The sequence below is a fragment of the Pantherophis guttatus genome, chromosome 4 (assembly GCF_059756535.1).
Source record: "Pantherophis guttatus breed Tessera chromosome 4, ASM5975653v1, whole genome shotgun sequence".
Taxonomy (NCBI): Eukaryota; Metazoa; Chordata; class Lepidosauria; order Squamata; family Colubridae; genus Pantherophis; species Pantherophis guttatus.
The window spans coordinates 151,417,660-151,433,551 of NC_142066.1; the positions used below are offsets into that span (position 1 = coordinate 151,417,660).

At 42.8% G+C, this 15,892-nt stretch overlaps 1 protein-coding gene across 5 annotated transcripts in view; it reads left to right on the top strand.

Annotated features, from left to right (window-relative positions):
- WDR86 (WD repeat domain 86) overlaps positions 1-15,892 on the top strand; it is a 43,879-nt gene that overhangs the window by 15,977 nt on the left and 12,010 nt on the right. For all 5 annotated transcript variants that reach the window (XM_060683378.2, XM_060683383.2, XM_087893094.1 and 2 more), the window contains 3 exons: positions 1,679-1,820; positions 3,808-4,246; positions 11,670-11,805. In XM_060683378.2, the coding sequence (XP_060539361.1) occupies positions 1,679-1,820; positions 3,808-4,246; positions 11,670-11,805 (717 nt within the window). The remainder of the gene's footprint in view (positions 1-1,678; positions 1,821-3,807; positions 4,247-11,669; positions 11,806-15,892) is intronic.

Genomic DNA, 15,892 nt, shown 5'->3' on the forward strand with positions numbered 1-15,892 from the left:
CCAATCACCAGGAGATTGTGAGTTCTAGTCCCGCCTTAGGCATGAAAGCCAGCTAGGTGACTTTGGGCCAATCACCAGGAGATTGTGAGTTCTAGTCCCGCCTTAGGCATGAAAGCCAGCTAGGTGACTTTGGGCCAATCACCAGGAGATTGTGAGTTCTAGTCCTGCCTTAAGCATGAAAGGCTACTTGGTGACTTCAGGCCAGTCCCTTTCTCTCAGGCCAGCCCACTTCACAGGGTTGTTATTATGGGGGAAAGAGGAAGAGGAAGGAATATTGTGAATGTTTGCTGCCTTTTAGTTATTTATAAAGTAATAAAGGTGGGATAAAAATCTAGCAAATAAGCATGGATGCCATATAGCTGGGCCAATAGTGTCATAGAAACAGTGCAATTTGTCTGCTTTAGACTTTTGTTCACGTCCCCATGGATTTAATCACAACCACAAATATGCTCTTTTCCCCCCTGCTATATCTCTGCCCTGTGGTGATGATCTTTAGCCCAGAAACGAGATAGTCCTTGGGCCTCCAGCTTTTAAAATAGACATTGCAGGCAGGGAGGCTGTGGTGGCAAGGAATCCGAAGCTTTTTCTGACCGAAATCCTGAAGTAGAATTTAAACTGGGATGACGTTGCAGAGGAGGAATCTATTCTCCTACCCCAATTTTTCCCCTCTACAATCAGTGTTTCTCAACCTTGGCGCACTTTAAGATAGGATGGCTGGCTGGGTGATTCTAGGAATTGGTCCACCCATCTTAAAGTGGCCAAAGTTGAGAAACATTGCGTACACTGGAAATCATCTGTAAATTTTTGCAATGTAAAGAGATTTTAGTATGCTTGATTCTTTTCCTGCAGATGTTTCATTACTGGGTTTATTAGCATGTTTGTATTTTATTTTTCTTTATGTACACTTAGAGTATATGCAGCAAAGACAAATACCTTGTGTGTCCAGTCACACTTGGCCAATAAAGAATTCAATTTTGTTCTGTTCTACTCTACTCGACTCGACTCGACTCGACTCGACTCTACTCTTCTTATTCTACTCTACTCTTATTCTACTCTACTCTTATTCTATTCTACTCTACTCTACTCTACTCTACTCTTATTCTATTCTATTCTATTCTATTCTATTCTATTCTATTCTATTCTATTCTATTCTATTCTACTCTACTCTACTCTACTCTACTCTACTCTACTCTTATTCTATTCTATTCTATTCTATTCTATTCTATTCTATTCTATTCTATTCTACTCTACCCTACCCTACCCTACCCTACCCTATTCTATGTTGCGAAACCCAACAGTTCAACCCAGTGGTGGGATTCAACTGGTATAACAACCGGTTTGCTGAGCACGTATTATGCTCTAAAACCTACCTTCTACTGCAGCCCTGGTGAGTAAAACAGCTGAGGCGCGGCAATCCACTTTACCGCACTGATCAGCTGGGCTTCAAACAAAGGAAATAAAGGTAAGTAAAGCACAGGGGCAGGCGGGCAGGCCCAGCTGATCGTCAGAGCGAACCGGTTTGCTCCCAGCTGATTGTCGGAGCTACCAGTTCGTCCGAACCAGTCCTAACCGGTAGAATCTCACCCCTGGTTCAACCCTACATACATCATCCACCATTGAAACGATAGCAGTAGGATTGATCTGTCTGTCTGTCTGTATGTTTATTCGTTCATTCTAGGCCATGAAAGCTACATCACATTTTGCCACTTAGAAAATGAAGTTGCTTTCACCTGCAGTGCAGATCACACTATCAGAAAATGGGATATGATGACCGGAAGATGCCTTGCTATTTATCGTGGACACACATCGATTGTGAATAGGTAAAATATTAAGGATGATTATTTTATGTTTCCTAGACTTGCTCTCTCTCTCTCTCTCTTCCAGTCTCTATGTTAGGGGTGTCAAACTTGAGCCCAGGGGCTGCCATGGAAATAGCAAAGGGCTGACCGGCAGTGCCTCTGCCAGCAAAAACAGAGCTGGGAAGAGACAGGAAAGGAGAAAGGGAAAGAGGAATGACAAAGAAAAAGAAGGAAAGATGGGAAAAGAGCAAGAAAGGAAAAATAAGAAAAGGAAGAAGGAAGAAGGAAGGGGAAGGAAGAAGGAAGGAAAAGGAAGGAAGGAAGGAAGGAAGGAAGGAAGGAAGGAAGGAAGAAAGAAAGAAAGAAAGAAAGGAGATTATAGCGAGAGTGAGGGAGAATCTCAGGGAAGTCCTGCGTGCTACCTGAATACAGGCATCGATTGACAAGCTGAGACAGACAAAAGAAGGAACAGAAAGTTAACAAAGGAAGATCACTGGAAGTCACAGTTACCCTTCCATCTGGTCTTCCTCTTCAGAAACTGAAGGGGATACAAACAGTAACAGCAATGTTGAAAGGGTAATGTTGACCTTTGAAAGTACATTCTGTATGGAACCAAGTCCTAAAAGAGCTCAACAAATTAGGTAGGGAAGATGTTTGCTCACTTTTTGTGTAAGATGAAGCTAGTCCTTAAAGCTAGTGAAGCAGTGCTCCATAGGACCTGTGGATTTATTTGGTCCAAATCATGTTTCTATTAATTTCATTTGATTAAATTTACAGTGTACAGTTTCGGCGACACTAAACATTATTTGAAAAATTCTTCAGTCCACAACCCATGCGAGCGATGAATTCCGTAGATAAACTTCACATTCCCTCTTAATTTTATCAGCCAAAGATTCCTAAGTATGTGCATAGTCCTTCTTTTTATCATAAAATTCAAATCATACTTGGTTAGCTTCAGCAAGCACTCCATATTGTGTGCCATCAAATATTAACAGGTTAACAGAGTTGAAAGGGACCTTGTAGGTCATCTAGTCCAACCCCACCCGCTCTCCCAAGCAGGAGTCCCTATACCATTTCTGACAGATGGCAGTCCAGTCTCTTCTTGAAAGCCTCCAGTGATGAAGCTCCCACAGTGAGGAAAATTTGTGCAGACGTTAATAAAAATTTGGGTTAAAGCAAGTTCAATTGCTTTTTAGATTTTTCCTGTCAGTTATCTGTAGCAGTTTATGTACATTGCTTGGAACATTTTCAAATGCTCCACTGAATTATTATTACAATTGTCACCATTACTATTGCCTGTCGTTACTGAAAGATACAAATGGGAAGTTACAAAGATATGCTATCTGATGTTGAATAAGACATCTAGGCAGTCCCAGCATCAAACCATGTGAAGGCTGAGAGACTTTAAAAATATTAGAGAAGCCCCTTGAATCAGACCAATGATCTTCTATTACATGGGTGTCAAACTCTAGGCCTGTGGGCCGGATCTGGCCCACGGGATCCTTAGATCTGGCCCACGGGGCTGTCCTGAAAACAGCAAAGAACTGGGCCACGGTGCCTCTGCCAGCGAAAACGGAGCTCGAGAAGGCCACATTTCTCTGGCAGAGGGATAGTAAAACAAACTAGTGATCCCGTTGCGAACCAGTAGTAAAGGTAAGTAGAACCCACCCCTGCTCCACACCACAAAAGCATCCCAGATCATGTGATCATCATTTGCAACCTTGTCAGGCAGCTTCCAACTAGTAAAGTCAATAGTGAAAGCTGGATTTGTTTAACGACCATTTGGTTCACTAAAAAGGGTCATAAAATTGGGTGCAATTCATTTAACAATTGCCTTGCTTAGCAATGGAAATTCTGGTCTCCACTGTGATTGTAAGTTGAGGGACTGCTAGAGTGGAAAAGCTTAATCTTCAAAATGAATTTTCTGCAGAAATGGAATGTATTGCCTCCCTGTTACTCTGTTATGCCAGGATGAGAAGTTTGGTGAGTGGCTTTTTTCTCCCAACAGAATCCTAGTTTTCAAGGATTACCTCTTCAGTGGATCCTACGACAGGACTGCACGCTGCTGGAGTGTGGATAAGGAAAAACCGATCCAGGAGTTTCGGGGCCATCGCAACTGCGTCCTGGCCCTGGCGCTCTACTCTTCGAAGGATGTCCTTGAAGAGGAAGAGATGGAGGAGGAGGTGGAAGAGGTGGAAGAGCTAAGCCAAGACTTCCTGGTGACGGGGAGCACGGACTGCACTGTCAAAGTCTGGTGGGTATCCACTGGGCGCTGCCACCAGACCCTGCTGGGACACACTGGGGCTGTCTTATGCCTTATACTTGATGCTCCGAATAGAGAGCTCTTTTCGGGAAGCACTGATTACACCATTCGGACTTGGAACATTGTGACAGGGGAACAGTTGAGAGTCTTCAAAGAGCATCAAGGATCCATCATTTGCCTTGAGGTAAGAGAGGCTGCGTTTTTTCCAAAGGTGGCATTGAAATTTGCGGCATTTGTGCAACTGATATTTTTGGGGAGGAAAAAATGCAGGACAGGAAGCTGGTTTGAAGAAGGAACAACAGAAGAGCTGGGCATACAGAGTTGGAAAAGGATTCTTAACAAAACAGCATCATCCTAACAGATCTGTCTGTTTATCTATATACTGTATTTCATTCTATTCTATTCTGTTCTATTCTGTTCTGTTCTGTTCTGTTCTGTTCTGTTCTGTTCTGTTCTGTTCATTCTATCTATCTAATCTATCTACACATCTGTGTAGGGTCTGTCTGTCTGCTTACCATCTATATCACATCTATCTATCTTTATATCATCTACATTATCTCTATCTATCTATCTATCTATCTATCTATCTATCTATCTATCTATCTATCTATCTATCTATCTTATCTCTTATCTACCTGCTTACCTAAATCCATCCATCCATCTATCTATCTATCTATCTATCTATCTATCTATCTATCTATCTATCTATCTATCTTATCTCTTATCTACCTGCTTACCTAAATCCATCCATCTATCTATCTATCTATCTATCTATCTATCTATCTATCTTCTATCTATCTATCTATCTGTCTATCTATCTATCTATCTATCTATCTATCTATCTATCTTATCTTATCTCTTATCTACCTGCTTACCTACATCTATCTATCTATCTATCTTCCATCCATCCATCCATCCATCCATCCATCTATCCTCTATCTATCTGATTTATTCAATTTATTTGCCACTCATCTCATTTCAAAGCAATTCTAGGTGGCTTACAGCATTACAAGCACAAAAGATAAATAGTTTTTAAAAAGTAAAAGTGATAAAAATATTCCTGATACGAGAGACTAGTTGTAATCCATAAGATATCTACCTGAGTATAATGTCAAAATCCAGCATATCCCATGGTGAATAGAAGAAAACTAACTGACTGCCATTATCCATAAAGTGGATTTTGGATTCTGACCCATGATTTAGGACTGTAATCTGTGGACCCACATATTGTGGTATATTCAAGAAACCATGGTTTATGAAAACTATGCTTTAGAAAGACGTTAGAAGCAATCTTGTGTGGGGAGTTAGTGTTGGAGATGGATACTCATGAAACTTGGAGAATTTCTGGGGAACAAGAGTAAGAGCAACAGATGTCAATGTGTCCTTTTATTTATTTGTATTGTTTTTATTATTTATTGGTTGAACAATAATATCTGCACTGAAGCCAAATCATAGATTCCAATGAAAGTGCTTAATATCTATGTAAGGTAATTGAGAAATGGCAATGCTTTGGTACAGGTAGTTTCCAATTTACGATCACAATTGGGTTCAGAATTTCCATTGTTAACCAAGGTGGTCGTTAAGTGAAGCACATGGTCATTAAAGAAATTCAGGTTCCCTCGTTGACTTTGCTGATCAGAAGCCAGATAGGAAGTCGCAAATGGAAATCAGGTAAACCCCGGACCCTGCAAATATCATAAATCCATGCCAGTTGTTGAGAGCCCAAATTTCAATCATGTGACCACAGGGACGCTGTAACAATCACAAGTGCGATAACTGGTCATTTGTTACTTTTTTCACTTGAATTTTGAACGGTCCCTAAGCAAATGGTTGTAAGTTGATGATTCCCTGTACCTAGAAAAGCAGTTGGCTGAATTGTTGCCCATAGAAATATGGATAGTTTTGGGGAAAAGAATCCATGAGTTTTGATAAGAATGATTATTACAGCAACTGAGTACTCTAAATACAGACAATTGCTTTCTGCTGGTGGGTGTGAAGGAAGCATGTGGTTAGAAGACAGACGGCTATATAAATAATTTCAATAAATAAAGACTTAAATAAAAATAAAAAAAATATTCTGGGAATCCGCAGTGTTCCTTATTTCTTTGACGTACCTGCAAAATATTAGCATCTGCTTTTTCCAGGAATATTTTGATCTTTTATAAGGACTTGGAACAGGTTCTCAGTCCAATTGTCCTTGCTTTCTATAATCTGTGTCATGCTCAGAGCAAATAAAATATTTTTCAAAGCCAACTGAGGAGACCAACTAACCCATCTTCAGATTATAAATTGGAATTGTATCTCTCTGGCCATGCTTTACAAAAGTCATTATTAAAACTGAATATATAGGTACCCCATGTTTCCTCAAAAATAAGACCGGGTCTTATTTTCTCTTGGGCCCCAAAGTATGCACTAGGGCCGTGATGGCGAACCTATGGCACGCATGCCACAGGTGGCACGTGGAGCCATATTAGTGGGCACGCCAGCTCAGCTCTGGGGTGCATGCATGCGCCGGCCAGCTGATTTTCGGGCCTTCTGGGCCCACCAGAAGTAGGGAAACATGCTGTTTCCTGCCTCTGGAGGGCCTGGGGGGGTTGGGGAAGGCCTGTTTTTCTTTCTTACCTGGCTCCAGATCCTCTCTGTGTATCTGGGAAGGGCGAAAAAAGCCTTTCCCACTCCCTTGGAGGCCCTACAGAGGCTGAAAGGGCCCATTTCCCGACTCCCGGTGGGACAGGAAGTGACGTTTTTTCCTGTCCCTAGCCTCCAGAGACTCCTAGAGAGGCTCCTAGACACTCCTAGAGAGGCTCCTAGAGACTCCTAGAGAGGTTCTGGAGGCTGGGGACAGCAAAAAATGTCACTTCCTGTCCCACCGAGAGTTGGGAAATGGGCCCTTTCAGCCTCCATAGGGCCTCCAAGGGAGTGGGAAAGGCTGTTTTCGCCCTTCCCAGATACACAGAGAGGATCTGGAACCAGGTAAGAAAGAAAAACAGGTCTACCAGGCCATCATGTGCCAGGAACTCTGGGGGGAGGGGGTTGTGCACACATGCGTGTGGGCACGTGCGCACATGACCCTCCCCCGCCCCCCCCTCTCCTGGCACGTGATGGCAAAAAGGTTAGCCATCACTGCACTAGGGCTTATTTTGGGGGAGGGTGTCTTATTTTGTTTCCAAGTAAGGGAGGCCCAATTCTTTTGCTAGCTTGCAGCAGGGCAAGAGGCTGTGTGGTGCATCAATGCTGCCGCCGTGAAGTCATGGGGCGGAGCTGTCCCACACGCCCTACACCGGCTTACCTCACAGCCAGGCCCCCACAGCCAGATCATCCATGCCCCGACACCTGCCTTGCCTCATGGCCACAGCACCAGCACACCACTCAGCCTCCTGGTCCATTGTGGCTGCAAGCAGAAGAAGTGGGCTGGCGGCCACATGGGTTCCTGCTGTAATGGCTGTTGGTGCTGCCATTGCAAGGCATGTGTTGGGACACGGATGCTCTGACTGCAGGGGCCCTGAGGTAAACTAGTGCAGGACACGGGCAGCCCCACTCCCCCCTGCCTTGCCTCATGGCCATGGCACCGCGAGCAACTAGACGAAATGGGCAGGCAGCCACCTGCACAGGCCCTTAAGTAGGGCTTACTTTGGGTGGGGTAGGGCTTATATTAGGCGCACACGTAAAAACATAGTAAGCCTAATAGGGATAGGTCTTATTTTGGAGAAACAGGGTAGTCCTTGATTTACAACTACAATTGAGCCCAAAATCTATATTGCTAAGTGAGACATTTGTTAACTGAGTTTTGCCCCATTTTATGACTTTTCTTGCTACCAAGTGAATCTCTGCAGTTGTTATGATAATAAGATGATTGTTAAGTGTATCTAGCTCCCCAATGACTTTGCTTGTCAGAAGGTCACAAAAGATGACCTTCTGATATAACTCCGGGACATTGCAATCGTCATAAATATGAATCAGTTGACAAAGTCTGGATTTTGATTACATGACCATGGGGGATGCTGCAACAGTTGTAAGTGTGGAAAACGGTCACAAGTCACCTTTCTCAGTGCTGTTGTAACTTCGAACTGTCACTAAAGGAACTGTTGTAAGACGAGGACTATCTATATTTGGAAAAACTATTGTTAAAAAGATTTTTTTTCCGACTACCACTTCTCCTGCCCCTTCCAAATCTTAGAAAATTAATCCTTGCTTTTGTTGATGAAAGGAAATCCTTGCTCTTTCTAATGAAAGAGAATAAATAAATAAAGTGTGTTTTTTTTCTTGATTGACCACTTTATTTTATTTTGACATAAACACAGCAAAGAACCTGCATATGTTTTCTTGTAATATGCTTGGTCTGGTGATATAGGATACTTTGAGCCTGAGGGTCTGTTCTTTTTCCATCCCATTAGCCAAATGAATGTTGTGGGAGATTGCATGGATATTTTTTTTAAAAAAATTAAAATAGTGGATCACATTCATTCCTTCAAAAGATTTTTGAGAATGGAGTGATGGATTTGCAACAGATGGAAGCTTTGTGAAAGAGAATATTGATTAATTCTCTGGGTATTTACCCAGGCAGGGTAAATACCCAGGCAAGCAGAGAAGTGATTTTCAATCTTGGCAGCTTTAATAAATACGAACAGCAGCTCCCAGAATTCCTCAACCAGCATTTTGACTGGGAAATTCTGGGAACTGAAGTCCGCATGTCTTAAAGCTACCAAAGTTGAGAAACATTGCCTAGGAGGGAAGATTTTCAATATACAAACATTGGTGGAATAAATGGAACGACCTACCTCCAGAGATACGCACGATACCAGACCTCTGGACTTTTCGTCGGGCCCTGAAAACACATCTTTTTCACCTAGCCGGGCTGGCTTGATCCCATCCCTTCGATTTTAATTTGTAATTGGTTTTAACCCGGGTTGTTTTAAATGGATAGCCAAATTTATTTAATGTTTTTTAAATTGCTTTTAAATTTTATATGTTATGTTTTACCATGGCTATTCACCGCCCTGAGTCCTGTTGGAGAAGGGCGGTATACAAATTAAATAAAATGAATAAAATAAATAAATAAATTGAAAATGTAGATCTTGATGGTGGAATATACAATGTCCTAAGGATTTGTAACAGATCCTATGCTTTTCACCTTTGAATGTTATTAAGTAAATACTTATAGATGATCTTGCTTCAAACCTTTTAGTCTGAATTGAATTGCTTTTCCTGATCCATTCAGAAATATCTGTCCTTAATCCAGATTCCAGAAAATTTTATATTAGAAGTACAACAAGTGGAGATTGTTTTAACACTAGCAATTGCACTTAAATTTATACATCACTTCATGATGCTTTACTATCCTCTCTAAGCGGTTTACAGAGTCAGCCTATTGCCCCCAACAATCTGGGTCCTCATTTTACCGACCTCGGAAGGATGGAAGGCTGAGTTAACCTTGAGCCGGTCAGGATCAAACTGCTGGCTGTCAACAGAATTAGCCTGCAATACCACATCCCAACCAGTGTGCCACCACGGCATATTTCACCTCTTATTTCAGATGTACCAGTGTTTTTCAAACTCAATAATACAGAATGTTTCTTAATTTCGGCATCTTGAAGATGTACGGAATTCAACTCCCAGAATTCTCCAGCCAGCATGCTTGCTGGGGATTTCTGGGACTTGAAGTCCACGTATCTTCAAACTGTCCAGATTGAGAAATACTGTGCTAATAGAACAGGGGTGTCAAACTTGATTTCATTGAGGGCCACATCAGGGTTGTGTTTGACCTCTGGAGGCCGGGGTAGGTATGGCCAGCTCAAAGTCACTTGTATCAGGGGCACCTGTGGGGGCCATGTGCTAAGGGAGGACTTCCCTCAGGCCCTCCCTCACTCTCATTATAATCTCCTTCCTTCCTTCCTTCCTTCCTTCCTTCCTTCCTTCCTTCCTTCCTTCCTCCCTCCCTCCCTCCCTCCCTCTCTTCTCTTCTCTTCTCTTCTCTTCTCTTCTCTTCTCTTCTCTTCTCTTCTCTTCCCTTCCCTTCCCTTCCCTTCCCTTCCCTTCTCTTCTCTTCTCTTCTCTTCTCTTCCCTTCCCTTCCCTTCCCTTCCCTTCCCTTCCCTTCCCTTCTCTTCCCTTCCCTTCCCTTCCCTTCTCTTTCCTTCCCTTCCCTTCCCTTCCCTTCCCCTTCCCCTTCCCTTCCCTTCCCTTCCCTTCCCTTCTCTTCTCCTCTCCTCTCCTCTCCTCTCCTCTCCTCTCCTCTTCCCCTTCCCTTCCCTTCTCTTTCCTTCCTTCTTCCTTCTCCTTTCTTCTTCCTTCCCCTCTTTCGTTATTTTTGCTTCCTTGCTCTCTTCCCATCTTCCTTTCCCTTTCTCCTTTCTCCTTTCCTGTCCCTTCTGGCATGCACAAATGCAAAAGGGGAAACATTTCCCTTTTAGTTTGTTTTGCTTTTAGTTTGTTTTACTAGCCCTCTGCCAGTGAGAACGGGCCTGGGAAGGCCGCACATGGCTCTCTCGAGCTCCGTTTTCGCTGGCAGAGGCACCGTGGCCCAGTTCTTTGCTGTTTTCAGGACAGCCCCGTGGGCCAGATCTAAGGACCCCGTGGGCCATATCCGGCCCACAGGCCTAGAGTTTGACACCCATGTAATAGAAGATCATTGGTCTGATTCAAGGGTCTTCTCTAATATTTTTAAAGTCTCTCAGCCTTCACATGGTTTGATGCTGGGACTGCCTAGATGTCTTATTCAACATCAGATAGCATATCTTTGTAACTTCCCATTTGTATCTTTCAGTAACGACAGGCGATAGTAATGGTGACAATTGTAATAATAATTCAGTGGAGCATTTGAAAATGTTCCAAGCAATGTACATAAACTGCTACAGATAACTGACAGGAAAAATCTAAAAAGCAATTGAACTTGCTTTAACCCAAATTTTTATTAACGTCTGCACAAATTTTCCTCACTGTGGGAGCTTCATCACTGGAGGCTTTCAAGAAGAGACTGGACTGCCATCTGTCAGAAATGGTATAGGGACTCCTGCTTGGGCGAGCGGGTGGGGTTGGACTAGATGACCTACAAGGTCCCTTTCAACTCTGTTAACCTGTTAATATTTGATGGCACACAATATGGAGTGCTTGCTGAAGCTAAGTGTGATTTGAATTTTACGATAGAAAGAAGGACTATGCACATACTTAGGAATCTTTGGCTGATAAAATTAAGAGGGAATGTGAAGTTTATCTACAGAATTCATGGGTTGTGGACTGAATAATTTTTCAAATAATGTTTAGTGTCATTGGAACAGTACACTGTAAATTTAATTAAATGCAATTAATAAAAACATGATTTGGATCAAATAAATCCACAGGTCCTATGGAGCACTGCTTCACTAGCTTTAAGGACTAGCTTCATCTTACACAAACAGTGAACAAACATCTCCCGTACCTAATTTTTTGAGCTCTTTTAGGACTTGGTTCCATACAGAATGTACTTTCAAAGGTCTACTTTACCCTTTCAACATTGCTGTTACTGTTTGTATCCCCTTCAGTTTCTGAAGAGGAAGACCAGATGGAAGGGTAACTGTGACTTTCAGTGATCTTCCTTCGTTAACTTTCTGTTCTTTCTTTTGTCTGTCTCAGCTTGTCAATCGATGCTTGTATTCAGGTAGCACGGACAAAACAGTGAAGTGTTGGTTGACTGACACTGGAGAGAGGATAAGGACCTACAAGGCACATAAACACACTGTCAGTGCTTTGAAATACCATGCTGGAATATGTAAGTTCCAACTTGACGCCATCATGTGCGCTTACTTGTGTGTTCTATTTATGTTTTGAAAGCCACATCGTCCTGTTATCCTTGCCACAACAACAACTACTACTCTCTGAAATAGGTTGAGCTGAGAGAGAAGGGCCATACCCTAGCCTCCCCCACGCTAGAGAGCCAGTTTGGGGTAGAGTCGGGTGAAATCCAGCAGATTCTGACAGGTTCTGGAGAACCGGTAATTTTTAGTAGTTCGGAGAACTGGTAGCAGAAATTTTGAGTAGTTCAGAGAAACAGTAGTAGAAGTTTTGAGTAGTTTGGAGAACCAGTAGTAGAAGTTTTGAGTAGTCTGGAGAACCGGTAGCAGATATTTTGAGTAGTTTAGAGAACCGGTAGCAGAAAAGTTGAGTAGTTTGGAGAACCGGTAGCAGAAATGTTGAGTAGTTTGGAGAACCGGTAGCAGAAATGTTGAGTAGTTTGGAGAACCGGCAAATACCACTTCTGGCTGGCCCCAGAGTGGGAAGGAAATGGAGATTTTGCAGTATCCTTCCCCTGCCACACCCACCAAGCCACGCCCACCAAGCCACACCACACCACGCTCACCAAGCCATGCCCACAGAACCGGTAGTAAAAAAAATTGCATTTCACCACTGGGTAGAGCAGTGTTCTTAACCTTTTATTTATCACCGAGTCCTTTAAATATCTTTTGTGGCCATGGCCACTGGTCCCCAAGACTTAACTCAAGATGCTCCCACCCTCTGGAATGAATTACCTACTGAGCTCCGGACGACTCCTGATCTCTGCTCCTTCCATCGGGACTTGAAGACTTGGCTTTTCAAACAAATAGGCTGAGACTGATTCCGGGCTTTATTATTTACTACTAATTAATTATTTGGATTAAATTATGAATTTATTGTACTTGTTTCTTAACTTGTGTTCGCTGTCCTGAGCCCTTCGGGAGAATGGCGGCATATAAATACATGTAATAATTTAAATCATAACATTTCTCCAAGCTTTCGTGGACTCCCTGCGATGACATAGCGGGCCCCATGAGTCCGCGATCCACAGGTTGAGCACCACTGGTGTAGAAGTTAAACAGGAGACTGTGAGTTGAAAACCCACTTTAGGCATAAAAGCCAGCTGGGTGACTGTGAGCCAATCACCAAGAGACTGTGCATTCTAGTCCCGCCTTAGGCACGAAAGCCAGTCGAATGGGTCATCAGTCCCTCTCTCTTATCCCAACCCACCTCACAGGATTGTTGTTGTACAGAAAAAGAGGAGGGGAAGGAATATTATGAATGTTTACTGCTTTGAATTACTGATAAGATAATGAAGGTGGGACCAAAACAAATCTCATTAAAAGCTAGTTCGGTATCTCTATATCTTCACCATCTCACCCACACTGTTTCTGTAGGAAATGTCAGCAGCAGGAATTTCAAAAATGCCTTTTATTGTTAGGAGCCATGGTGGCGCAGTGGTTAGAATGGAGTATTGCAGACAAACTCTGCTCACAGCCAGAAGTTCGATCCTAACTGGCTCGAGGTTAACTCAGCCGCCCATCCTTCTGAGATTGATCAAATGAGGACCTAGATTATTGGGGGCAAGAGGCTGACATTGTAAACCTCCTAGAGCAGGGTGGGCAACTGTGGCCTTTTTACAACCTGTGGACTTCAACTCCCAGAATTCCTGATACAGCCAAGCTGGCTCAGGAATTCTGGGAGTTGAAGTCCACCGAATTGTAAAAGGTTGTAAAAGGGCCACAGTTGCCCACCCCTGTCCTAGAGAGTGCTATAAAGCACTATGGAGCGGTATGTAAGTCTACTCTAAATGCTACTGCTGTTGTTATTCTTGTAGAAATTATAACTGAACCTTAGGAATCTGTCACAGGCTCTCTTTACTACATCTTTATACCAAACAAACTCAAGGCAGGGATATTTTGAATTTCTTTCTTCTCCCTTGAGATTCTGAGTGGTCTTTTCTGAATCTTCTCCTATCTTGATGGTTGTTCACCTATTCCCAGGACCAGGTTTATCTTCCATAACACATAGAGAGTTTCCTTGGCTGAAGAGGTTGTCAGCTTTTTCAGGTAGACCAGAACAGGAAATAGACTCCACGAGGCTCGCTAAAACTACACTTTATGGATGTAAGTGATAGTAGGCGAATCTTGAAAACCTGACTGAGCTTTCATCGTCTTCCTTCTAATACTCTATTGCAGTGACTCTCAAGCGTGGCAACTTGAAGATGTGTGGACTTCAGCTCCCAGAATTCCTCAGCCAGCAGCACTGGCTGAGGGATTCTGGGAGTTGAAATCCACACATCTTCAGCTCTAGTGCAGGGGTCGGCAACCTTAAACACTCAAAGAGCCACAAAGGTCCTAACCGGAAGTCCCCCATTCAATTCTGGAACCGACTGTAAATCCAGTTCCCCCATCATAGAGTCTCCTCCTAGTGCAGCTTCCTTTTTCCTCTGCCGACCTGAAGTCCTGTTCCCCCACCATAGAGTCTCCTCCTAGTGCGCCATCCTTTTTCCTCTACCTGTCCTAACCGAAAGCCCTATCAATTATGGAGCCAACCAGCAACAGGGAGCCACAGCAGAGGAATGAAAGAGCCACATGCGGCTCCAGAGCCACGGGTTGCTGACCCCTGCTCTAGTGAATTAAGGAGGAGCAAGTCTTATCTTCTTCACATTTTCTATCTTGGCCTTAAAGCATGCTTCTGTTGTGTTGCCTCTCCAAAGTTATCTCCTTGGCCTTCTACAGGAGGAAACATAATCCAGATGTCCCCTATTTTGTCCAATATCTGCTCCACTACATCACACTGGCTCATGGGCTTGAGAGAGGGACTGGCCCAAAGTCATTATAGAGCTTCCATAATAGTTTGTGGGATTAAATCTGGATCTCTCAACCCTGGTCCTCTTATTTTCACCACCACATCATATTGAAAGTCCATCCTCTGTTCTGACTTTCTTAAAGACCTACTACTGTCTCAGTGCTTGGTTAACTACATCCCATCTCTTCCTAGAAAGCAATTCAGAAATGAAAGCAGTTTCTGATAGTCCCTGGATAAATTTTCGGAAGAAGGCAGGATGCAGTCACTCTCTCCCTTTCTTGAACAGCCGACCAAGTCTCATTCATTTAAAAGATAAATGCTTCCAGATGGTACAAAATCATCCCAGCAGTTGGCAAAGCTGGTTTGATTTCTTGCTTTGTCAGTGAGATGAGGAAAAGGGTTTTAAAAATCTTTTGTATGTCTTTTTTGTATAAGCAATTTCATATCCTTTCAGGCTGTGTTGACACTAGCAACCCATATTTATTGTGGATATGTAGGAATGCAATATATTGTCCATTTAACCTGACTGATACAGTATTTGGTCTGTTCTGCATTCTCTTTGTGATCAACGGATGTAATTGAAAATATCTAGAAAATGTTTGACGACCGGATAGTAAATTCTACTGCAAGGATGTCCAACCTTGGGACTTTAAGACTTGTGGACTTCAACTCCCAGAATTCCTTAGCCAGCATATACACAATTTACCAAATCTTAAAGGTTGGACACCCCCGTTCTACTAAATATTCAAATCTCTGGCTTATTTTAATTGCTCTTTTTAACTACATGGACAGGAGTGTAAGGCAGAGTTAGATGTTATCTGCCAATATTTGTAAATAGAGCTTTTAAGTGGGGAAATAGAGATCTTCCTCGTGAGTAAATTACATGTAGCTTTCTCATGATGATGGCTTTCACCTCACCTCTCACCTCTGTCTTCCTGTTTTTTTTAAAATACAGAATAGAATACAGAGTACAAAATAATACATTTGGAAGGGAACTTTAAGGTCTTCTAGTCTAACCCCCACACTTGAATAAGAGACCCTATACCATTTCAGACAAATGACTATCCAATCTCTTCTTTAAAACCTCCAGCTATGGAAGACTCACAATGTCTGAAGGCAAGCCATTAATTCTTCTCGCTGTCAGGAAATTTCTCCTTAATTCCAGGTTGCATCTCTGATCAGTTTCCATCCGTTACTTCTTGTCCTGCCCTCGGGTGCTTTGGAGAATAGGTTGACCCCCTCTTCTCTGGGGCAGCCCCTCAAATATTGGAACA